The sequence below is a fragment of the Salmo salar genome, chromosome 04, assembly GCF_965601325.2.
Source record: "Salmo salar chromosome 04, fSalSal1, whole genome shotgun sequence".
Classification (NCBI taxonomy): Eukaryota; Metazoa; Chordata; class Actinopteri; order Salmoniformes; family Salmonidae; genus Salmo; species Salmo salar.
This window is the reverse complement of record NC_138294.1, coordinates 47,359,863-47,385,681: the sequence shown is the minus strand read 5'-3', so window position 1 is coordinate 47,385,681 and position 25,819 is coordinate 47,359,863. Positions and strand designations below refer to the sequence as shown.

Sequence of the window (25,819 nt, the reverse complement as noted above, 5' to 3'; positions counted from 1 at the left end):
GTACTACGGTAGTAGTAGTAGTGATAGAGTAGTACTACATCAGTAGTAGTAGTGATAGAGTAGTACTGCATCAGTAGTAGTAGTGATAGAGTAGTACTACATCGGTAGTAGTAGTGATACAGTATTACTACAGCAGTAGTAGTAGTGATAGAGTAGTACTATAGTAGTAGTAGTAATAGTAGTAGTGATAGAGTAGTACTATTGCGGTAGTAGTGATAGAGTAGTTATACAGCAGTAGTAGTAGTGATAGAGTAGTACTACAGCAGTAGTAGTAGTGATATAGTAGTACTACATCAGTAGTAGTAGTGATAGAGTAGTACTACGGTAGTCGTAGTAGTGATAGAGTAGCACTACAGTAGTAGTAGTAGGGATAGAGTAGTACTACATCAGTAGTAGTAGTGAAAAAGTAGTACTACATCAGTAGTAGTAGTGATAGAGTAGTTCTACGGTAGTCGTAGTAGTGATAGAGTAGTACTACAGTAGTAGTAGTAGTGATAGAGTAGTACTACATCAGTAGTAGTAGTGATATAGTAGTACTACATCAGTAGTAGTAGTGATAGAGTAGTACTACAGTAGTAGTAGTAGTAGTAGTAGTGAAAGTGATGGGGGTGTCTCTGTGAGACAATGGGCTGTCTCCAGTGACGTCATGAGGAGAAGGTCAGTGCTTTACCTCTCTGTCCATTATGGGAGCAGCTGGACTGGGAGCCAAGCACTTGTCTGTCAGGAGGAGTACCACTGCCCATAACCCATCCCACTCTGGTCCCTCCCTCGGTCCCACCCCAATCCCCATCCCATGCATCCCAGGGCCTGGCTGTCATAAAACCCCAATCAGACTCCGGGCTCTGCAGGTCGAGGGTGGGCGGGGGAGGGGTGGTCCCAGCCACATCCCTGGGTGGGGACAATGTGGTCCTCTCTGTTTATCTCCATGAAGGGCACATATGTGTTTCAGGGCTATTGAGGGATTAGGGGAGGAGGACATATAAATCACAATCAGTATTTCACCATTAAAAGCAGTGAGTTTCATGGCCTTTGCCATTGGGGCGTTGCCAGTCTCACACAATCACTGTTTACACAGATACAGGTTAACATGTCCCTGTTAAACCATGGAGTCTAAATGGGGTTGCCATTACCCAGCAGCTGAGCCATGTGTGGGCATTGTATGCGGAGAGAGTTGGGTGATAGAGGTGTGGAGATGTTCAGGGGTTAGGCTGCCTGCATGTCTTTGTCTTTGTCTGAGCCCATCGAGGTGTGGTCACTGGTCACAGCCACTAGGTGTGGATTTGGCAGGAAGTGGCCTTTAATTGGTAAATCTGCTTCAATTCTTGGCCCAGGCCTGGACTCTTGTCTGTCTGTCCGTCCGTCCCCCTGGCACAGATCAGAGCTTTAGAAGTCACACGGAGCAGCTTCTAGTCTACACAATAATGACCAAGGTGGACTGAATGTGTTGACATAACAACGTGTGCCAACTCCTGGGTTGATCAGTGGTCAGATATACACCTCCCCACAGTGTGGGTCTGTGTTTTTGTACATACTGGGAACTGGGTCGGGTAGGGGCATGGTGAATAGGGGCTGCTACTTTCCTACTGCCAGGTGGCAGGTTTTTGTTTAGATAGGGGATTTCAGTCCCACCAATAATCAAACCGACAACCCCAGATCTAACCCCCGAGAAATCCAATAATTGTCCAGCTAAATATAACTAGGACACAGGGTGGATGTGCTATTTAAAAGTTGATTCCACCACATGGTGCGCTGAGGTGCTGTCGTTAGAATGGGGCATCGTTACGCTTTTCATCCAAGACTAGCAATGAATTACTGAATCGTCGATCGTCTACATATCAATCCGTGTTCCCAAACAATAGTCTGAAGAATCTGTTCGTGGAGTTCGTTGTACCTGAGGGAAGCAGGCCGCAGCGACAGAAGGGTGTCAGTTAGTCATCGGCGAATCAGTTGGGATTGTGCTCCTCTAAACCTATTCTTAAACACAGGCCTGCTTCTGCTACATTTCTCCAGAGAGCAGCACCTCCAGCCTCGTTCTTATACTAATACTGCATTAAGAATTTAGCAGACAAGTCTCATTCTCGACAGGATATAGAAGTGCCCCAGGGGGCTCACAACAGGAACAATATATATGTTTTTAGATGGGATGAGTTAAGGTCACATGAAAAGGGCTTCTCCTGGGAAGTCACCAGGCAGGGGGATGTGGTGTTAGTAGATGCGAGGGGGTGTGGGGGTGTGTGTGGGAGGGGGGTAGAGAGGGTGCTGTTATGCTTCTTGTTCCCTCTGGCATCTGTTCTGTTGTGTCCACTCCAGGAAGGGGATGTGGTCTCTGTGGGGGCTCCAGTGGACGGGGCTCAGTGGGCTGTTTATCACACATCACCTGCTCCTGCCTCCTGTAGCCGCCACACCTCCTGCCCACTTTAACACAACACCCTACTGGCCCATATCCTGGGACACAGACTGGGGGGCGATATTGACACATGCTTTTGTTTGTGAACAAGGGGCCTGAAAGCGGATAGGATTATTGACGAGTGGTTATCGATCAGCATTGTTTAGAAGAGGCCATTTTGGGCAACTGAGTGTGAGGGGCTATTGATGATGGTTGGAAGATGTAGGAAATTGCATCACGGCGTTGTGTAGGACAAGGCCTGGAGCGAGACAGAGCACAATAGCCTGCTGGGTGACACAGTGTATCCCAGGACACCCATCCTGTTATCTGCTGCGCGTCTTTACAGAGAAGATGTAAGCCTGATACAAATACAGCCAGACAGCCCAGACTTGGGTATCAGCACATTCTAGGCAGGTGTGGATGAGGTTTATCCCGCTGCAGCTAACCTCATTCACAGGTCGTGTACAGTACAGATTGGCTGCTGTGTCTGTGTCTGTGTTTGTGTCTGCGTTTGTGTCTGTGTGTGCATCTGTGTTTGTATTTTTTCGTCTGTGTCTGCGTTTGCGTTTGTGTCTGTGCTGGACCACGTGTATACCGCTATAGTATTGCAGAGAGTCTTTGTTCTGTCATGCAGCAGCTAGCATAAAGCTCTACTGTGTGGTCATCATAACCACACATTTTCCATCTCCTACAGAGGAATTCTATTCATTTTGATTAGATCACACAGAGATGGCTAATGAGATTCATTAGAAAGGGGGTTTTGTGTGTCGCTGTTTCGACGCAAACCTGCCCCACTGGAGTAGAACGACTCTGACGTGTTTCTTTGTCTGCTCTGCAGTCGGCTAGTTTCACTGAAACGCTCGTTCCACTCCTGAATGCCCACCATGGAAAGGTTTGTCGGAGCGAACAGACAGACTGCCAGTCTGACCAGGGCAGGGCAGGACTCCCAGCATGCTCCAGGGTAGGGCGTGGCACCGATGACCTTCCCGGTGCCTTCTTTCCTCCTACGGAGGAGAGACTCATGACTGGGGTGAGATGTGAACATGGCAGAGAGGGTGGCTGCTGGGTGCCCATTCAGAGTGGCACAGTAATGGGTGGTCTCTGCTCATTCAGAGTGGCACAGTAATGGGTGGTCTCTGCCCATTCAGAGTGGCACAGTAATGGGTGGTCTCTGCCCATTCAGAGTGGCACAGTAATGGGTGGTCTCTGCTCATTCAGAGTGGCACAGTAATGGGTGGTCTCTGCCCATTCAGAGTGGCACAGTAATGGGTGGTCTCTGCCCATTCAGAGTGGCACAGTAATGGGTGGTCTCTGCTCATTCAGAGTGGCACAGTAATGGGTGGTCTCTGCCCATTCAGAGTGGCACAGTAATGGGTGGTCTCTGCCCATTCAGAGTGGCACAGTAATGGGTGGTCTCTGCCCATTCAGAGTGGCACAGTAATGGGTGGTCTCTGCCCATTCAGAGTGGCACAGTAATGGGTGGTCTCTGCCCATTCAGAGTGGCACAGTAATGGGTGGTCTCTGCCCATTCAGAGTGGCACAGTAATGGGTGGTCTCTGCTCATTCAGAGTGGCACAGTAATGGGTGGTCTCTGCCCATTCAGAGTGGCACAGTAATGGGTGGTCTCTGCCCATTCAGAGTGGCACAGTAATGGGTGGTCTCTGCTCATTCAGAGTGGCACAGTAATGGGTGCTCTCTGCCCATTCAGAGTGGCACCGTAATGGGTGGTCTCTGCCCATTCAGAGTGGCACAGTAATGGGTGGTCTCTGCTCATTCAGAGTGGCACAGTAATAGTAATGGGTGGTCTCTGCCCATTCAGAGTGGCACAGTAATGGGTGCTCTCTGCTCATTCAGAGTGGCACAGTAATGGGTGGTCTCTGCCCATTCAGAGTGGCACAGTAATGGGTGGTCTCTGCTCATTCAGAGTGGCACAGTAATGGGTGGTCTCTGCCCATTCAGAGTGGCACAGTAATGGGTGCTCTGCCCATTCAGAGTGGCACAGTAATGGGTGGTCTCTGCTCATTCAGAGTGGCACAGTAATGGGTGGTCTCTGCCCATTCAGAGTGGCACAGTAATGGGTGGTCTCTGCCCATTCAGAGTGGCACAGTAATGGGTGGTCTCTGCTCATTCAGAGTGGCACAGTAATGGGTGCTCTCTGCCCATTCAGAGTGGCACAGTAATGGGTGGTCTCTGCCCATTCAGAGTGGCACAGTAATGGGTGGTCTCTGCTCATTCAGAGTGGCACAGTAATGGGTGGTCTCTGCTCATTCAGAGTGGCACAGTAATGGGTGCTCTCTGCTCATTCAGAGTGGCACAGTAATGGGTGCTCTCTGCTCATTCAGAGTGGCACAGTAATGGGTGGTCTCTGCCCATTCAGAGTGGCACAGTAATGGGTGCTCTCTGCTCATTCAGAGTGGCACAGTAATGGGTGCTCTCTGCCCATTCAGTGGCTGATCTCCTCATTATTCAAACTGCCTATTGCAAAGTTCCAGTCCGAACTGGGTAGCACAAGACATTTCTCTGGCTAGCCAGCCAGTCAGCCAGCCAGCCAGCCAGCCAGTCAGTTAGCCAGCCAGCCAGCTAGCTCCTCCCACCATGCTTTCTTTTCTTCTGTCTTTTTGCCGAGGGGATAAAAAGGTCTGTTTGTGTTTAAAAAGAGCAGATGTTAGTGAAGAGTTCTGGAACGGCGTGCTGTGCTCTCTACCCCTCGCAGCGTCTAACTGAATGCTTTATATGCACTGCAGATTGTACAGAGAGGCGAGACCCTGAAAAAGACCTGCTCATGGCTTTACACTAGTTATCCTATCTACCAATAACCGAAATAAAAACCTTGAAATTGAATCGTTTTTTTTTTTACCCCCGACCTGAGTACTGTTCTCTCTTGCAGTTATTTCTAGACAGGCTTCAGTTGCACATTGGATCACGCAACTTGTGGGTGAGTGGCACCTGTACCTTTACCCTGTGGTGTAGAGGATGAGTAACCATTGAAAAGTGTGAATACACCCTCGCACATGGTGCTCAGCACCACAGAGAAGACTGGGACACCATCTACTTTACATCAGTGACTAACGCTCCAAATGTTCAGATCAGCTCTAGTCTCTCTTGTCCATGAGCCCTTGGTGCGGAGGTGGGCGATGAGAATGCTACATATCCTTCCCAGTCTGCCTGCTCATATCTCCGACTGGGATGATCCACGAATTCGGATGCTCCCGGGCTTATTTCTGCCATATCTGTCTTTAAAAAGACCCATGAGGTGAAATACTTTTCTTGTAAGATATGCGACGCTTGCAAAATCCAAAAAAGCACGTCACAAACATTAACATGACACCATGGCTGTATTGTTGTGAATCATTTTTAGATACTACGTCATTGTTAGATACTACGTCATTTTTAGATACTACGTCACTGTTAGATACTACGTCACTGTTAGATACTACGTCACTGATACTACGTCACTGTTAGATACTACGTCATTGTTAGATACTACGTCACTGTTAGATACTACGTCATTGTTAGATACTACGACACTGTTAGATACTACGTCATTGTTAGATACTACGTCATTGTTAGATACTACGTCACTGTTAGATACTACGTCACTGTTAGATACTACGTCATTGTTAGATACTACGTCATTGTTAGATACTACGTCACTGTTAGATACTACGTCATTGTTAGATACTACGTCACTGTTAGATACTACATCATTGTTAGATACTACGTCACTGTTAGATACTACATCATTGTTAGATACTACGTCATTGTTAGATACTACGTCACTGATACTACGTCATTGTTAGATACTACGTCACTGTTAGATACTACATCATTGTTAGATACTACGTCACTGTTAGATACTACGTCATTGTTAGATACTACGTCACTGATACTACGTCACTGTTAGATACTACATCACTATTAGATACTACGTCACTGATACTACGTCACTGTTAGATACTACGTCACTGTTAGATACTACGTCATTGTTAGATACTACGTCACTGATACAACGTCACTGTTAGATACTACATCACTGTTAGATACTACGTCACTGATACTACGTCACTGTTAGATACTACGCCACTGTTGGATACTACGTCACTGTTAGATACTACGTCATTGTTAGATACTACGTCACTGTTAGATACTACGTCATTGTTAGATACTACGTCGCTGTTAGATACTACGTCACTGTTAGATACTACGTCACTGTTAGATACTACGTCACTGTTAGATACTACGTCATTGTTGGATACTACGTCACTGTTAGATACTACATCATTGTTAGATACTACGTCATTGTTAGATACTACGTCACTGTTAGATACTACGTCATTGTTAGATACTATGTCATTGTTGAATACTACGTTACTGTTAGATACTACATCATTGTTGGATACTACGTCACTGTTAGATACTACGTCACTGTTAGATACTACGTCACTGTTAGATACTACGTCATTGTTAGATACTACGTCACTGTTAGATACTACGTCATTGTTAGATACTACGTCACTGTTAGATACTACGTCACTGTTAGATACTACGTCACTGATACTACGTCACTGATACTACGTCACTGTTAGATACTACGTCATTGTTAGATACTACGTCACTGATACTACGTCACTGTTAGATACTACGTCACTGATACTACGTCACTGATACTACGTCACTGTTAGATACTACGTCACTGTTAGATACTACGTCATTGTTAGATACTACGTCATTGTTGGATACTACGTCACTGTTAGATACTACGTCATTGTTGGATACTACATCACTGTTAGATACTACGTCACTGTTAGATACTACGTCACTGTTGGATACTACGTCATTGTTAGATACTACGTCATTGTTAGATACTACGTCACTGTTAGATACTACGCCATTGTTAGATACTACGTCACTGATACTACGTCACTGATACTACGTCACTGTTAGATACTACGTCATTGTTAGATACTACGTCACTGATACTACGTCACTGTTAGATACTACGTCATTGTTAGATACTACGTCACTGATACTACGTCACTGTTAGATACTACGTCATTGTTAGATACTACGTCACTGATACTACGTCACTGTTAGATACTACGTCACTGTTAGATACTACGTCACTGATACTACGTCACTGATACTACGTCATTGTTAGATACTACGTCATTGTTAGATACTACGTCACTGTTAGATACTACGTCATTGTTAGATACTACGTCATTGTTGAATACTACGTCACTGTTAGATACTACGTCATTGTTGGATACTACGTCACTGTTAGATACTACGTCACTGTTAAATACTACGTCACTGTTAGATACTACGTCATTGTTAGATACTACGTCACTGTTAGATACTACGTCATTGTTAGATACTACGTCACTGTTAGATACTACGTCACTGTTAGATACTACGTCACTGTTAGATACTACGTCATTGTTAGATACTACGTCATTGTTAGATACTACGTCACTGTTAGATACTACGTCACTGTTAGATACTACGTCATTGTTGGATACTACGTCACTGTTAGATACTACTGCACTGTTGGAGCTAGGAACACAAGCGTTTAGCTCTAAACCCACAGTAACATCTGCTACATGTGTATGTGACGAATCAAATTAGATTTTATTTGATGGCTGTAGTAAGGCAACATACAGAAACCAGAATCACACTTATGCACGTTTCCTGGAGGCCGAGGAAAAGTTGTCTCGTTTCCTGTGAAAACATCCTGGTCAGACCACGAACAGCAGCTCACTCTGATGAGAGACCTTTTCTCCAAAATATCACCCATCCACTGGGGCTTCTTAATAAGAACCTCTTACTATCCACGCTTCCATTCCCATCTCCCAAGGGCTCGCGCTGAATGTAGGGCAGGACACTGGCAGCCTTACCGGAGGAGCAGCTCCAGCTCTACGTAAGACGTGTACAACTGATGTAAATGTTGAGTCCATTTCGTCCATAATGATATGTATGTTCAGAAGCTAATGGCCTTAGTTTTAGGGTCACTAAAGGGTCGTAGGGGCTTACGTAGGACATGTACTACCGAGTATTACTGCAGAGGGATTCTGTTCACTGGACGTAAAATATTGATGCCCTGTTCAACTCGGAAACTTCCCAAATGAGGCTTGTGTCTCTGTTGCAGCTCCGTCGTGGCAGAACGTTCTCCAGTTGCTTCACGCACACGCACACCGACACGCACACCTACACGCACACCTACACGCACAGAGGGGCGGCAGGTTAACACACCTCTGTGTGCGTCTGTAAGGGGGTGGGCTAATCGATAGTGAGGGCTGTAATTGATTGGGCTGGCCCGGCCTCTCTTCATCCTGCAGAAACCAGACACCCTCTGGAGGGACGTGGGAGGGCTGGCTGGGTTTACTGCATGTGAACCCCAGCACCCCGGTGGTGCACGGTGCACTATTGTATGAGAGGGATAGAGATGGAAAGTGATACCCACTGCAAGGGAATTTCACAGTGGCTAGATGGTGGAATGTTCAGGGATTTATTTCCCACTTTGGTATTCCGTCATTGAGAGTCTTATGAGTTCATCCATGGAAATATATTTACCAATTCACCTTTTCTGTACTGTATATAATGTCGTTCTAACTCTGTTGTTTTATTCCTCTCAATGCTAGACTCCCCAGAGCTCTCCACATTCAGCACCCGTCTACCACGGACCCTCCCGGACCTCTGTTGCCATGGAGCTGGACTTCGGCCATTTCGACGAGCGAGACAAGCCCCGTAACCCACGGGGCGGGCGCATGAACGGGCTGCCCAGCCCCACCCACAGCGCCCACTGCAGCTTCTACCGCACGCGCACCCTGCAGGCCCTCACCAACGAGAAGAAGGCCAAGAAGGTGAGGTTCTACCGCAACGGAGACCGCTACTTCAAGGGCATCGTGTACGCCGTGGCCGTGGAACGCTTCCGCACCTTCGACGCCCTCTTGGCCGACCTGACGCGCTCCCTCTCCGACCACATCAACCTGCCCCAGGGGGTGCGCTTCATCTTCTCCATCGACGGAACGCGCAAGATCACCACCATGGACGAGCTGGAGGAAGGTGAGCTCACAGGGAGGCTGGGTGGTAGGTAGGGAGTTTGGGGGGGGGGGGGGGGGTCATCATACTTCAGTGTTATTACATGTTTAGACTCCTCGTAGGCCGTTGTTTGTGCTTCGTTTCCCCCTGTGAGTGAACCTTATCATTCTAAGGTCTGTTAATGTGATTATGAAAGGTTACACAGCAGTATGATGGAGATCACCAGCCGAGTGTGTCATCGCCTGTAACGCTGGAAAGATTGGGAGGCGTAAACGTCTTCTGCTATGAGATTAGGAGACTGTCTGGCCGGTCTAGCCGGCTGTAATCTCACTATATATTACATATGATAATCTGATGGTTTACAGGGGAATGGAGCAGTGGGACAGTATGCTAGGCTAGTTTACACCGTGTCCTCCAGAGACTCTGCCACTCTGCTAAATGCTGGTAGTTAGTGAGCAGCAGAGTAGTCACTACAGTCATGTTGTTTAGCCTCAATAATTCATACCAGTGATTCACTCAGCGCCCCAGGAGCCACAGAGCAGTGGTCTCAGTATGTCTGGAGCAGACCTATCATAGCATCAGAGCATCAGCTAGGCTGACTCTCCTATGACGTGTGGAGCTGAGGTTGTTGTAGAACACTTCTATGTTGGCTTAACACTTTACTACATGGAACCCGAAAGGGTTCTACCTGGAACCAAAAGGGTTCTACCTGGAAGTAAAATGGGTTCTTCAAAGGGTTCTCTTATGGGGACAGCCGAAGAACCATTTTAGGTTCTAGATAGCACCTTTGTTTTTAAGAGTGTACCACCGTTATGACTGCTTTACTGTATCCCTGGGTCTTTCTGAAGGCTAATGGAGTGGGATAATGATGCATTTTACTGTCAACGGGATCATCGTCGTCCTTTATCATCATCATCCTCATTGTCAGTAGGGTGGACACGGTTGTCATTGATTTGCATGGTGTCGTAGTGGTCTGCTGCGCTCGCTGTGTGAAGCCCTACACTGTTATTAGAGATTCTCACGGAGGTTTTTACCCGGGTCACTGACTTTCAGTGGCATGTACACGTGGAATTCTCCCCAACAGAAGTGTAGACCAGAGCCTTTACAGCAGTGAGATGCTTGGCAGCCAGGAATTAGAAAATGGTTCCTAAATGGAGCCTGTTGGAGCCATCCATCCCCTGGAGCTCAGGCATCATTCTGTTTGATGAGCAGACAGACGGGGTCTCTGCCCGTTTCCTTGGCGTGATGTAATGTCTCCTCCCCTCATTAGGGGGGACTCCTCCACCTTTGATCTGAACACTGAGTCTCAGACTCTGCAGACTTATCCACAGGCGAGTCTTCCAGCCAGATCAGCAATCTCCCTGTGGCTGAGGCAGGATATCATGAAGACTGCTGGATCTCTTACTGTGTCGTATTAGTACCCCCTCAACAGCACGAGGACATGTTATTTCTTGTTTGAAAGGGGTTCTGCAACTGTATATGAAACAGGCTCTGCCGGGAATGAAGTGATACGTAGTCTGGGGAGACTGACAGGTAGGTGGAGCAGAGCTCCCCAGCTGGTTCCCTGTACAGGGAGAGGGAAACAGGAGGCTTCCCTCCCCAGCTGGTTCCCTGTACAGGGAGAGGGAAACAGGAGGCTTCCCTCCCCAGCTGGTTCCCTGTACAGGGAGAGGGAAACAGGAGGCTTCCCTCCCCAGCTGGTTCCCTGTACAGGGAGAGGGAAACAGGAGGCTTCCCTCCCCAGCTGGTTCCCTGTACAGGGAGAGGGAAACAGGAGGCTTCCCTCCCCAGCTGGTTCCCTGTACAGGGAGAGGGAAACAGGAGGCCTCCCTCCCCAGCTGGTTCCCTGTACAGGGAGAGGGAAACAGGAGGCCTCCCTCCCCAGCTGGTTCCCTGTACAGGGAGAGGGAAACAGGAGGCCTCCCTCCCCAGCTGGTTCCCTGTACAGGGAGAGGGAAACAGGAGGCCTCCCTCCCCAGCTGGTTCCCTGTACAGGGAGAGGGAAACAGGAGGCCTCCCTCCCCAGCTGGTTCCCTGTACAGGGAGAGGGAAACAGGAGGCCTCCCTCCCCAGCTGGTTCCCTGTACAGGGAGAGGGAAACAGGAGGCCTCCCTCCCCAGCTGGTTCCCTGTACAGGGAGAGGGAAACAGGAGGCCTCCCTCCCCAGCTGGTTCCCTGTACAGGGAGAGGGAAACAGGAGGCCTCCCTCCCCAGCTGGTTCCCTGTACAGGGAGAGGGAAACAGGAGGCCTCCCTCCCCAGCTCCATGTAATGTTGCTGCCTTCCAGGGGAAATTGATCATATTGTGGCCTATTAATAGAATAGAAATAGATCTTACTGCTACTTAGCATTATGAAACGTTTCAGCTGATATTACGCTGCCAGATTGGGCATTTGCCAGCTGGGAAAGGCTCTACGGTCGTTAAAAGGGATGATTTGAGGAAAAGAAAGAGAGTCTGCATGTTTGGAGTTCAACCACAGAGGAAGATACAGTAAAAGTGAGGACAAGCACTGAGGGTAGGACCATGAAAAATGAATGAGTAGTGAAGGATTGTAGTTATACAGCAGTTAGTTTGCTGTACCCAGCTCTTCTATGTAGACCTTGTCAGTGGATTTTCTCTACATTTGGGTTCATTACCTTGAGACCACACTCCTCAGAGTAGGAGAACCCTGTAATCTTACGCAATTACTCGTCCTCTCGACACGTGTGACCTGGGAATTCAGTGTCCTCTGCCAGTGTTGTTTAAGTCTCTCCCTCAACGCCACCTGCCCCGGAGGCAGAGTTTTTCAATTACACTCAACACCCCTGCCCTCACTTCCTCTTTTCTTCCTCTCTGACACATCAACCCTTCTGTCTTCTAATCTTTCTGCTCATCTCTTTTATGACTGGAATGAATAGGAACAGAATTGGCAGAATTATTTTCCAAAAAGCTTGGAAGCCCTAGAGGTTTTTTTTTTCTAGGAAAGGGGCTTGGTGGGCGGGGTGAAATGAGGCTGGGATTATGCAAATTAAACAAAGACATAAACCCTGGCTTAATTTGATCAAAATGAGGTGATCATCTCTTCCATTTCAGCTGCTTAGAAATGAGGGGGGGGGGGGCGTCCGGGTGTGATTGGGGGTGTTTGTGTACTGTGTGTGTGGGGTGGCCCCGGCGGGCCAGAGGAGACAAGGTATGTCACAGCAGGGAGAGTGAGTGAGATGGTTTGCTTGCGTGTGTGTGTGTTTCTGCAAGAGAGCGAGTTGTATGTATGTATGAATGTGGGGTGGCGAGAAGAGGGCAGTTCACTCTGCTGCTCTTCCTCTTTCGGGAGATAACGAACAAGGGGCGGCAGGTAGCCTAGCGGTTAGAGTGTTGGACTTGTAACTGAAAAGTTGCAAGATCGAATCCCCGAGCTGACAAGGTAAAAGTCTGTTGTTATGCCCCTGAACAAGGCAGTTAAACCCACTGTTCCTAGGCTGTCATTGTAAATAAGAATTTGTTCTTAACTGACTTGCCTAGTTAAATAAAGGTCAAATAAAACCTCCTCTGCACTGTATTACTCCCACTGTCCTTTGTCTGGTGCTGCTGTGGCACAGGGAGGGAGCCCTTAGCTGATTCATGTCCTCTGGATCTCCCTGAGAGAGCCTCTACGCTGCAGTCTGACTGTCTGGGGACATGGAAATGAAGGAACGATTGGTAGAGAATTGACGTTGAGAATTTTTATTAGAAAAAGAAAGATGGAGGGTGTTATGAAAAACAGATAGAGGATGGGGAAAGGGTGGAGGAGGTGTGGCTGGCTGCTCCTCTTTCTCATTTAGGTCACTTACACAGTGCAGTGCATGTAGGGAAAGCAGCCCAGGCTGCTGAGGAAGGCTTACATGATATATGATACAGTATTAGCCTGAGCCAGCTGCCACCTTACAGGCCTCTAGTCCTTACTGTACTCTACCATAAAGAGTCATAAAGAGCTCAGCCCAAGCTGCCAGTCCACCCAGGCAGAAGGCTTAGGCTTAGTGGGACTGGCTGACTCTTGTCCTTAGGTGAAATCAGGACCTGCTTACCTGGATGGAAGAGTCGAGCACTGCCATTTACACTGTTGCTGGGCAGTATGCCTAGAGTATAGATTTGCTCAGCTATAATAGTAACTCAAATGTAAATGTAATGTAGGAGGTAGTTTTCCTTCTACTGAATCTGTAAGATCTGATGGAAGAGCGCTGTGAGTAAGCAGTGCCCTCTAGGTAGGTGCTGTCATAAGACTCTTTGAAAAGCTGTCTCTGCTGTCTCGATGCACTGTTACACAGGACAGCCACAGTTTCAGACGCAGGGTTCTCTCTCACATGTGCTAGCCTAATTTATTCCCTTTCCATTGGAAAAACATCTGCAGAAATATACTTGTAATACCTTGGATCTCATGTCACATGTCATCATTTTTAACAGCGCAGGTAGGAAGACAGACGTCTTGCAGAAATTCAGATTAGTATTCTGGCTAGACGGCGTTCATTTTAGACTCAACTCATTCATGTGCTTAGCCAAAGTCCCCTTCTTTTCATGGGGGAGGGGTACATCTACATTCCTTTATGAGTTCTCCAGGGATGTGCCTGCTACAGTAGGCTATATATGATCATGTCTCAGTGACAGCACTGGCTTTGCCTTCACCGTGTGCTGTCTGGAAGAAATGCTGTGAATATAACGAGTAGCCCTGTCAACCACGGAGAATGGAGATGCCTGTGCACGGACACCCACCCACACAGGCAGATCTGGGAGAGTTGTGGGCTGACTATGTGGAAGCAGAAGCCCACTGATTTTTCTAAGTGAAGAAAAGCTTAGTTTTTGTCATATTTCAGTATTTGGATAGAATTATGTTACATTACCTGTGTTACAAAACCACCTAGCTAACCTACTGGTATTGCTACACTCGCTAAGTCTAGGGGTCCTAGGCCTAAATGGTCTGTGACCTGATTTAAGGTGTGCACTTATGTGAGAAGTCAGAGTATGCAGACCATGTTGCATGCATGTGCCCCCAGGAGACAGAGGAAAAGGTCCTTGTCACAGCTTTACTTTGTTTGAGTGGTTGCAGGCAGTACACTGTGATGTGACACCATTTCAAATGTCCTTACAGATGTAGGCTGTTAATTTGATCACTCTTTTGTTGCTGGGATTTTTCCTACACAGCAGGAAATGCAAACTTGTAGTGTATTCAAGGTTTAAAAAGGCTTCTAAAGTTTGTAATTTCCACTTTACAATGTCAGACTTGATTTGCCTTAACAAAAAATGTATCAACCCCTACGAAAAAATCCATGAATTATAATACACATAATAATTCACATTTACTGTTGCTGCAGGATTATTTTCCTGCTGTAGCAAACTGGCTCAAATTAAGATTCTACATCTGTTTTAAAAATTGTATATAGTTTCTACCCGTCATCGGATCCCCTGGTAACACTGCTCTGCTGTTTGCCCTGTCCTCTGGTGTGTCATTGCTGCTCTGTCCCCTAGCTATCTCTCATCACCAGCCTCACATTACTGATGAGATTTGTCTCCCAGCTGTTGCTCCTGTTTGCAGATTCCATCTGTCTTTTCACTGCATCGCTTCCTCTCTCAGAGACAGGGATCATCAATTTATCTTATCCACAGACTGTCCTGCCTCCTCTCCTCTCCACCTCAGGGTCATGTGAATAGTAATACCTAATTTTCAGTCCCTTTTATTTACCTAGTCTTTATCTATATAAAATGTTTATCCCTGAGTCTCTTAACTGCAGGGCAGTATAGGCGTTATCCTGCCAGTGGTCTATAGCAGTGGTTGCCAACCCTTTTCGGTTACTGTACCACCAACAGAATTTTGCTCTGCCCAGGAATACCCCTGATTTACCCCCTCATATGCATTTTAGCAGTAGGACTATGGTCTCATGAGTCTTCTCATGTGGATAGGCCAAGTGCCCCCAGGGGTCCTAGTACCCCTGGTTGTGAACCACTAGTCTATAGAGAAGACTATACTGTAGCTGGCCTGGAGTGACGAAACCACTGATCCACAGTGACAGGTCCCATTACGCTCTCCTCCTACAGAACACTACCTACAGGTCACAGTAGATCCATAGGTCTTCATGAACACTGTTCTTAAAACTAGGACAAATGGGAGATCATTATTACTTCTAGGATCTATGATAATTCCATCAGCTGATGTTAAAGGCCTAGTGCATTAAAAAACTTGAATTTCCTTTGTTTTATATATATTTCCACACTATGTTAATTTCACAGTAATACTGTGAAATTGTGATAATTATGATAATCCCCTTTTAGTGTAAGAGCTGTTTGAAAAAGCTGCCTGATTTTTCAGCCTGTTTTGGTGGGATGGAGTTTTGGCCTGCCTTGTGACATCACCAGGCGATCAATAATTGATCGCCTGGTGATGTCACAAGGCAGGCCAAAACTCCAGAAAGAGAGTTCCAAACCTCTGCCAATAACAGCTACAGTAGTTTTCAGTTTACCCTTCCCCAGTCAGACCACTCCCAGACAGTCCTAGCAAAATTCTTGCTTGAGAAATTTCTCTGTGCTAAGAATCAAATTTATTCCCCCTTTTTGACAATTTTCACTAAAAACAATCACAGTAGCTAGGTTTTCATCCAATTGACGACAGATTTCCAATGTGAATAGTCCAAAATCTGCATAAAGAAAATATGCGCATTGTCCCACAATTGGTGTGTTTCCACCAAACTGACATTGCAAATAAAAATCATAGTGCACACAAAATGTTATTTTTCGCTTAAGTTTTCAAGTATCGAATAAGAATTGAATGTTCAATTTGTTTCCATCGCATTTTCAACTCTACCGATAGTTTTGTCACTAAAACTGTTGCGTTAAATAGCAAATGTGCCTACTCTGGTCTTGGTACCCGCGCTCTAGCCAACAGCTCACAAATGCAGTGCAGGTAGGCTCTGCGGTAGGCTGGTCTACATGATGAGATTATGGGAAACAGCGAGAATATTTTCATTTGTCAGAACGGTCAGTCAAGCAGCGATCATCGTGTCACCAGAATAAGACCCTGGACATTTATTGGAAAGGAACATCAAGCTCATCACCTTGCACTTTCACCACCCTGTGGAGTTCACCATCATTTATTTCATCTGTATCTTAATTCAAACTGCGTGGTTTCCCGAGTCGTTGTGATTTTTTTTTATATGGTATGACTTTACTCGCGTAAAAAATGTGGATGGAAACGTGGTTACTTAGGTACTTAATTGTAATAGGACAGACTAAAAACGAACAAAATATAACTATTGTAAAATATACTGTGTCCGTAAAATGTATATAGTATGTATAAGCTGAAAGTAGAAGCCTAAGTGTTGTTGTTCATTAGTTTACTCCAATTATGGGAGGGGTGGTAGGGTTAAAGGAAAATATATTTTAAAAAGATGTGTATATATATACAGTACCAGTCAAAAGTTTGGACACACCTACTCATTCAAGGGTTTTTTATTTATTTTTACTATTTTCTACAGTGTACAATAATAGTGAAGACATCAAAACTATGAAATAGCACATATGGGATCATGTAGTAACCAAAAAAGTGTTAAACAAATCAAAATATATTTTAGATTTTATATTCTTCAAAGTAGCAACCCTTTGCCTCGATGACAGCTTTACACACTCTTGGCATTCTGTCAACCAGCTTCATGAGGTAGTCACCTGGAATGCATTTCAATTAACAGGTGTACCTTGTTGAAAGTTAATTTGTGGAATTTCTTTCCTTCTTAATGCGTTTGAGCCAATCAGTTGTGTTGTGACAAGGTAGGGGTGGTATACAGAAGCTAGCCCTATTTGGTAACAGACCAAGTCCATATTTAATGGCAACAACAGCTCAAATAAGCAAAAAGAAACGACAGTCCATCATTTCTTTAAGACATGAAGGTCATTTCAAGAACTTTGAAAGTTTTTTCAAGTGCAGTCGTAAAAACCATCAAGCGCTATGATGAAACTGGCTCTCATGAGGACCACCGCAGGAAAGGCTGGGGTTGCGAGAAATAATTGGGGGAAAAATGGGGTACCCACAAATTCTGGCAGAAAAAATGTGGTCCCCGCAGAAAAGTTTGAATACCACTGGTGTAGGTGTCCCTAGAGTGCAGGTAGTTGAGTGTGAGTGATGTAGTAGGAAGTCCAGAATATGAGTATGGACTTATTGTGTTTAAAAGAGGGACAGGTTGAAGACACCCAGAACTTTAGCTTCAGGTATAATAAAGCCCTCTTCACATCGCTGTATTAAACTAGGGTGAAGGAGTACTCATGAAGTGGTATGGCATTGCAGTATTGTATGTATGTGAGAGAGAGAGAGTGAGGGATAAAAAAGAGGGAGGGAAAGAGCACATCCGGGTCCTTTTGTTTGATTGCTCCGTTTTCTGGATTGCTATATTCCATCACTGGCTGGCATATCTCCGACGGAGCAGTCTCCTCTTGCTGTTTGATGATTGGGCAAGAGTTCAGTGCATGGGTCAGCACACTTTGGATTAGGTTAATGGAGATGCTACAGCAATTATTGACAGGGAGGAAGCACAGGTCACTGGGCCATTTATAAATGTATGGGAAAATAACTGCAAGTTTGGCGACACACTATCAGATTCAGTCGAGCTAGATTGCCCTATTTGAGTATGAGGCTGTTTTTCCATCCTCTTCACAAGTTTATGTTGTGTCCATGCCTTTGGTATCAGATATAGTAGCATCGTATGCATAGTTTACATAAGGATGTGTCGGTATTTTCTCCAAATACAAAAGTCATGAATATGATCTGCCGTTATGTGATATCTGAGCTGATTATCCTACAGGTCATAACACCCCACTTTTTCCCAATAGTATTGATGTCTCACATTGAAGCCAATCTTTCCTCAGGGAGTTGGAAACCAATGGGGACCTACTGAGTTTTTGAGATGTCAAACAAGGCGAATACTTTGTGTTCCTCACAGTGTTTTATGCTTCTCCCTGTCCTCTCCTATCCCCTCAGGAGAGAGCTACGTCTGTGCGTCCGAGAACGTCTACAAGAAGGTTGACTACACGAAGAACGTCAACCCCAACTGGTCTGTGAACGTGAAGGCCTCGGCCAGCCAGAAGAACCTGCAGAGCCTGGCCAGTAAGCAGGCCAGCGAAGCCCGGGAGGGTAAGGAGTTTGTTCGGCCCAAGCTGGTGACGGTGATGCGGAGTGGCGTGAAGCCGAGGAAGGCCGTCCGCGTGCTGCTCAACAAGAAGACAGCGCACTCCTTCGAACAGGTGCTCACCGACATCACAGAGGCCATCAAGCTGGAGAGCGGCGTGGTTAAGAGGATCTACACACTGGACGGAAAGCAGGTCGGTCACGCCCTTTACACACCTCACCTCATCACCCAGCCCACTGGGCACAAACTGGTTATATCAACGTTGTTTCAACGTATTCTGTTGTTTTCAGGATAACATTTCAACCACAGAATAATGTCATCATGGTAACCAATTTTCAACTTAGATAAACCTTGTATGAAATATGTTGAATTTGTACCTTTGAAACAACATCAGATCTTCAACATAATATCCACGATAAGAAAAAAGCAATAGGCTGGGTAGCACCTCCTACTGGAGAGTTGATCCATCTACACCTATCCCGTCCATGGCCACATTTTCAGGTTACTTTAATAATAAATGTCTTATATAATTATAGAAAGTGTGGATGTTATAGATAGATAGATTAATTTATTTTACAATTTAAAATACAATACTGCCACACATATGGATAATGCATTTACAGTCATCGAGGATGACACAAAAAAAGTGTGAAAACATATTTCTGTTGTGGTCCTCAAATAAATGGTTAAAAAATGTACAAACATAAACATATTATTCCTAGGCTACACAGTAGACCTAGCCTACTCGCCATACTTTGGTTACACATATAATACATAATAAAACTACGTTCAAGATGATTATTTGATCATGTAAAGCATGCATGTTCAACATTAGCGTGCAAACGTTGCCACAGGTCTGTGGAGATCTTCACAATCGCTGTAATAATCTCCACAGATTCTAAAACTGCATTGATCACTTGTACATGTACTTTCAATGTAATCTCAAATGCAATCCAGGTCATTTGTTTCTTCTATTAGAAGAAGTACAGTGATAACACATTAAGTTGTTTTGTGAATAAACAAAATATATGACATTGTAATCCAATTTTAACTTTGGTGTGCTTTGAAAGCTCAGTGAAAGTAACACATTTTGATGACAACTAAACAAAAAATCTGACATTAGTTTTCCATTGGAAGATGGTTGAATGAATAGTGATAACACAGTGGGAATTCAACAAACTTCTGAGTGGGTGCAAATGGGTTGGAATCTCATTGATCAGTGTATCTACCAAACATTACCCAATTCTCCATGTTGAAATGATGTGGTGTGCCCAGTCATTATACAAACATCTAAAACAAACTTTGAATGAAAAACATACCTAAGAAGTCTCTTGTGTTTAGTTCTGTCACTGTCGATATTGGGAGACATTCTGACAAAGACCTATAATGTAGTCCTACTCATAGAAAACAAGTGCTATCTAGAACCTAAAAGGCTTATTTGGCTGACCCCATAGGAGAACCCAGGTAGTCCTTTTGGGTTCCATGTAAAACCCATTACACACATGGAACCCACAAGAGTTGTACCTGGAACCAAAAAGGGAGAGCCGAAGAACCCTTTTGGAACGCTTTTTCTAAGAGTGTATTCTCAATTGAGGCTCTAGGGAACATGCGAACTGGAGTAAGAGAAGGATTAAAGCAAAGCCACAACATAGCAGGCCACTGTGGTCAGGACAAAGCCCTCATTCACCCCAACCACAGAGACTATTATCTTCATTCAGCATCAAAGGAAATTGAAGCAACCACTATGATACCTGGGTTCCCGAGTGGCGCAGCGGTCTAAGGCACAGCATCTCAGTACTAGAGGCGTCACTGCAGACCCTGGTTCAATTCCAGGCTGTATCACAACCGGCGGTGATTGGAAGCCCCATAGGGTGGCGCACAATTGACCCAGCATCGTCTGGTTTAGGTTTAAGTTTTGGCTGGGGTAGGCTGTCATTGTAAATATGAATTTGTTCTTAACTGACTTCCAATACATATGGAAATAATCATGCAAATGTTTCCCTAGAAGGGCTGATATGTTCTGTGGGTAGCAAACAGTGTTTCAAAATAGAAACATCAAAAGCTGATTTGTTTGTTGCCTGTATCCCTGAAGCAATGATATTGCTACTGTGTACTGTAGGGTTGGGGCGGTATACTGTAACAAAACGCTAGGAGTCAGGAAGCAGGTGCAGAAGGTGAGTTTAGTAAAGAAACGATACCAATGAATAAACATGAGAAACGCACATAATGTGAGGGAAAACAATACTACCTAATGACTGATGTCAACTGAGGGCTAAATAAAGGGGGAGTAATCACGGAGTAAATGATGACCAGGTGTGCGTAATGATGGGGAACAGATTGCGTAATAATTGTTGCCAGGACCAATGGTTAGTAGACCGCCGACATCGATCACCGGAGGGAGGGAGTAGGAGTAGGCATGACAGTACCCCCCTCCCCCCCGAAGTGCGGGTCCAGACAGAGGATGACATCGTTAAGGAGGACAGCCACGAGGGCGAGGAGCAGGCCGGTACGGACGGCAGAGATGGAAATCCCAGATGATGTTTGGGACCAGGATGTCTGCCATCGGGACCCAAGAGCGCTCCTCAGGACCGTACCCCTCCCAGTCCACCATGTACTGGAGCCAACCCCCACAATGTCGGGAGTCGAGGAGGGACCTAACAGCATAGGAGGTGTGTCGCGGGGGATGGAATCAGCCAGGGGACCAGGAACCACCGGTCTGAAGAGGAAAACATGACATGAGGGTGAGATCCAGTAGTTGGTGTGGAGTTTTAGGCGATAGGTTACGTCATTGAACCTTTGGAGGACCTTAAAGGGCCCCACAAACAGGTTCCTGGTGGAGAGCCAGACACGATCACTAGGATGGAACACGGGAGCCTCACTGCTGTGGTGGTCCGCCTGATCCTTCTAACGACGGACGGCGTGCTGAAACCACTCAATCACTGCAGGGGCTTCGGTCTGGCTTGGAGTCTACGGAGCCAGGGCCTGCTGATATCCCAGGACGCACTGGAAGGGAGTCAGCCCGGTGGAGGAGTGACGAAGTGAGTTCTGGGCATATTCCGCCCAGGGAAGAAACACGGCCCACTCCCCCTGCCGGTCCTGGCAGCGATTCCTTAGGAACCTCCCCAGCTTCTGGTTGATCCTCTCCACCTGCCCGTTGGATTGAGGCTGGTACCCGGATGCGAGGCTGACCGTGGCCCCTGGCTTCTCCATAAAGGCTTTCCAGACCTGCGACGTGAATTGGGGACCACGATCGGAAACGATGTCCTCCAGAAGGCCATAGTGCCGGAAGACCTGCTGGAATAGTGCCTCAGTGACCTGGAGAGCGGTAGGTAGACCAGAGAGGGATAAAACGGCAGGATTTAGAGAATCTGTCAACAACCATAATAGTGGTAAAACCATCAGAAAGGGGGAGATCAGTTACAAAGTCTATGGACAGATATGACCAAGGCCGCTGAGGCACGGGTAGGGGAAGTAGTTTCCCTGCTGGAGCATGTAGGGGAGATTTTTTATTGGGAACATATGTAACAAGAGTTGACATTGTGAGCAACGTCCTGCGCCAAGGTGGGCCACCAGTATTTATCGGCGAGGGATTGGATGGTGCGGGTGATACCTAGGTGTCCAGCGGCGAGGAATGTGTGTGCACAGATCAACAGCCGATCTCTCACCCCCATGGGAACGTAGATACGTTCTGGAGGGCAGGTAGCAGGAGCGGGTTCCCTCTCCAGAACCTGGCGGATGCCCACATCTACGTCCCAAAACATGGGGCCAACGATACGGGATGACAGATTGATGGGCTGGAGGACACTCACAGGATCCTCCATCGACGTGGAACCGCAGGGTACAGGAAGCAGGTCCTCCGACATCCTGGTCCCCAGGCGGTCATTCTCATCCTCGACCAGGGGATGGTGGGGTTATGAATTTGAATCCATGGGAGGCAGAGGATGACTTTGTGTACAGATGCAGCGATGATAAGGAAGGGAAGGCTTTCCTGGTGCACGGGTCCCACGGAGATGATGAGTGGTGATGTGATGTACGTTATTGTGCCGGAAGCCAATGGCCACTTATCCAGGGCTTGGACAGGAAAAGGAGAGGTGAGCGAGTTAGAAATGATGTTTAGGGAGGAGGCGAGGGTCTGGTCGATTAAATTCCCTTTGGCACCGAAGTCCACTAGAGCTGTAGAGACAACACCTGAGGGACAGCCTGCCAGTGAAATGGGAACCAGAAAGGGTTTGGTGGGAAACGATGATGATGGATTACTCACGCCTACCCTGGGAGACGGAAGATCAAAGTGCCGCCCCTCTGCTCTAATGGACCCCGGGTTAGGACGAACCGGACACAGCTGAAGCAGGTGCCCCTCCTGACCTCAATAGGGACAGAGCCCCAGCTGTCTCCAGCGACGCCGCTCTGCCGCGGAGAGGTGTGTGGCCCCACCTCCATGGGTTCAGGCTCTGCCTCAGGACAGCCAAAGGAGGGAGGCGAGTGGCGAGGTGGGCACTGGCGCTCCCAAAGAAGGTTATCCAGACAAATGGCCATCGTGATGAGTGCGTCCAAGAATAGGTTGTCATCCCGACACGCCAACTCTGTCTGGACCTCCTCGCGCAGTTCTCTCCGGAATAGAGTGCGGAGCGCCGGCTCATTCCATCCGCTGGAGGCTGCCACAGTCCGAAAGGTGAGGGTGTACTCCGCAGCGGTCTGGGCACCCTGCTGGAGTTGGAGAAGTCGCTCACCTCCCTCTCTGCCCTCTGGAGGATGGTCGAAGACCGCCCTGAACAGAGCCATGAACCTCTCATTGGAACCCAGCTCCTCCTCTCCTCTCTCCCAGATGGCCGTAGCCCACTCCCAACGCCCGCCCGGTCAGCAGGGAAATTACTGTGGCACCCTTGGACCGCTTGGTGGTGGGGGCTCCCGTCTGATAGGCGAAATAGAGGTAGCACTGGAGTAGGAAGCCACGGCATTTCGATGGACTACCATCATGCTTCTCCGGAAGAGACATTTGGGCATCGCTGACCTAGGCGGACGGCTGGGTAGGCTGGGGGACTGGCTCACTGTGATGACCCGTGGTAGGAGGCCCTCTGTTAGGGGTATAGAGAGCCTCGCTGGTGGTGTCGTGGCGGTGGAGAACGCGGAGGACCTCCTCCATGGCCGTACCCAGTTGCGCCAGCTGGTCGTGATGTTGGTGGAGTAGATGACCCTGTTCCTTGATCGTCTGGAAGATGGTGTTATCCTCTGCTGCTTCCAGAGGGAGGTAACCTCCAATATGTTAACAGATGTCAGACTAAGGTCACATTCAGCACTACTACCGCCAAGTCATTATACAAACATCTAAAACAAACTTTGAATGAAAAACATACCTAAGAAGTCTCTTGTGTTTAGTTCTGTCACTGTCGATATTGAGAGACGTTCTGACAAAGACCTATAATGTAGTCCCAGACGTATACTCATAGAAAATCGAGAACCTAAAAAGGTTATTCGGCTGGCCCCATAGGAGAACCCAGGTAGAGTCCTTTTGGGTTCCATGTAAAACCCTTTCCACAGAGGGTTCTACATGGAACCCAAAAGAGTTTTACCCGGAACCTAAAAGGGAGAGCCGAAGAACCCTTTTGGAACCCTTTTTCTAAGAGTGTATTCTCAATTGAGGCTCTAGGGATCATGCGAACTGGAGTAAGAGAAGGATTAAAGCAAAGCCACAACATAGCAGGCCACTATGGTCAGGACAAAGCCCTCATTCACCCCAACCACAGAGACTATTATCTTCATTCAGCATCAAAGGAAACAGAAGCAACCACTATGATACCTATGGAAATAATCCTGCAATGTTTCCCTAGAAGTGCTGATACGTTTTGTGGGTAGCAAACAGTGATTTAAAATAGACACAACAAAAGCTCATTTGTTTGTTGCCTGTTAAAGCAATGATGTTGCTACTGTGTACTGTAGGGTTGGAGCGGAATCCTGTAACATATACGCTGGGAGTCAGGAAGCAGGTGCAGAAGGTGAGTTTAATAAAGAAACGATACCGATGAACAAACATGAGAAACGTACAGAATGTGAGGGAAAACAATACTACCTAATGACTGATGTCAACTGAGGGCTGAATAAAGGGGGAGTAATCACGGAGTAAATGATGACCAGGTGTGCGTAATGATGGGGAACAGATTGCGTAATTATTGTTGCCAGGACCGGTGGTTAGTAGACCGGCGATGTCGAGTGCCGGAGGGAGGGAGCAGGAGTATTTGTGACAGTACCCCCCCCCCCCCCCCCCCCCCCAATGACATATCCAGATTTTCATATCGTCATACCATTTCTGTACCATACCGGAGTATACGGTATTACCGAATGTGCACACAAGGGGCGCTATTTAAAAAAGTATAAATAAATACATTAGGGGACGCACAAAACAATTTAGGCAACAAGGATCTTGATCCAGGAGGGGATTGAATGTCTCTGCTTTAACCAAGAAGCTTGATCTTGATATCTAGCCACTAAGCTAGCAAGTTAGCAAACCAAATGCATATCTGGAGCCCTGGAGCCCTAGCTGGATGTAATTTATTTGACACATTTTAGATTTCTGTTAGTTATACTTAACTTAGTTATAAACAGTGGGGTAGCATACACCCTTGCAGCCCCTGCGAGGCCCTCAACCCAAAAATGTGGTTGAAGATTATACTCTCTGTATTTTCGAAACACCCCTTTAAACGGTATAAGCGGTACAGTGTATCACCCAAGCCTAGCGTACTGTTGACTTGATAGAATAAAGTCACGCTATGTCATCCCAAAGACGTCTCATATTACCACAGTAAGGTTTTAACTGGACTGAGCTCTATCGCGTTTTGTGCGGGTTGATCATCCCATTTGGGTGGTTGTTAGAAGCTGAGTAGAGAAACCAACCGCTCTACAGCAGCACCAGGACGTGACGTTGAGTCCATGGATCATGGGCGACTCACTGACAGGGTCCAACTCTCATCTGCCTGTGGAGACACACACACACACACACACACACACACACACACGTCCCTGGCCTGACCAAGCAGCCCACCAGAAGGCTAAGGTGGGAAACGTCATCAGGTGCAGAGGGCTGAGATCCAAGAGTGCAGCCCCTTCAGTAGGCCAGAGAGCTGGACGGACGTCAGAAACATCAGAAACTCCCACAGCGATCCATCGATCACTCAGTCAGAAAGGAAGGCAGACAGAGGGAGGCAGGAGATCTCCTTTGCTATGTTGGCTCCCTGGCCTGCTCTGGTCTACTAGACCTGCTGGGGAGTGGACACCCATATATTTC

The 25,819-nt window shown here is 46.8% G+C and overlaps 1 protein-coding gene across 2 annotated transcripts in view; it reads left to right on the top strand.

The window, feature by feature from the left end:
* The window catches only part of LOC106603110 (neuronal migration protein doublecortin), a 76,392-nt gene that overhangs the window by 1,871 nt on the left and 48,702 nt on the right, over positions 1–25,819 (top strand). For both annotated transcript variants that reach the window (XM_014196347.3, XM_014196346.3), the window contains exons 2-3: positions 9,028–9,451; positions 18,396–18,736. In XM_014196347.3, coding sequence (XP_014051822.1) covers positions 9,091–9,451; positions 18,396–18,736 — 702 coding nt within the window. In that variant the 5' untranslated portion in view covers positions 9,028–9,090. The remainder of the gene's footprint in view (positions 1–9,027; positions 9,452–18,395; positions 18,737–25,819) is intronic.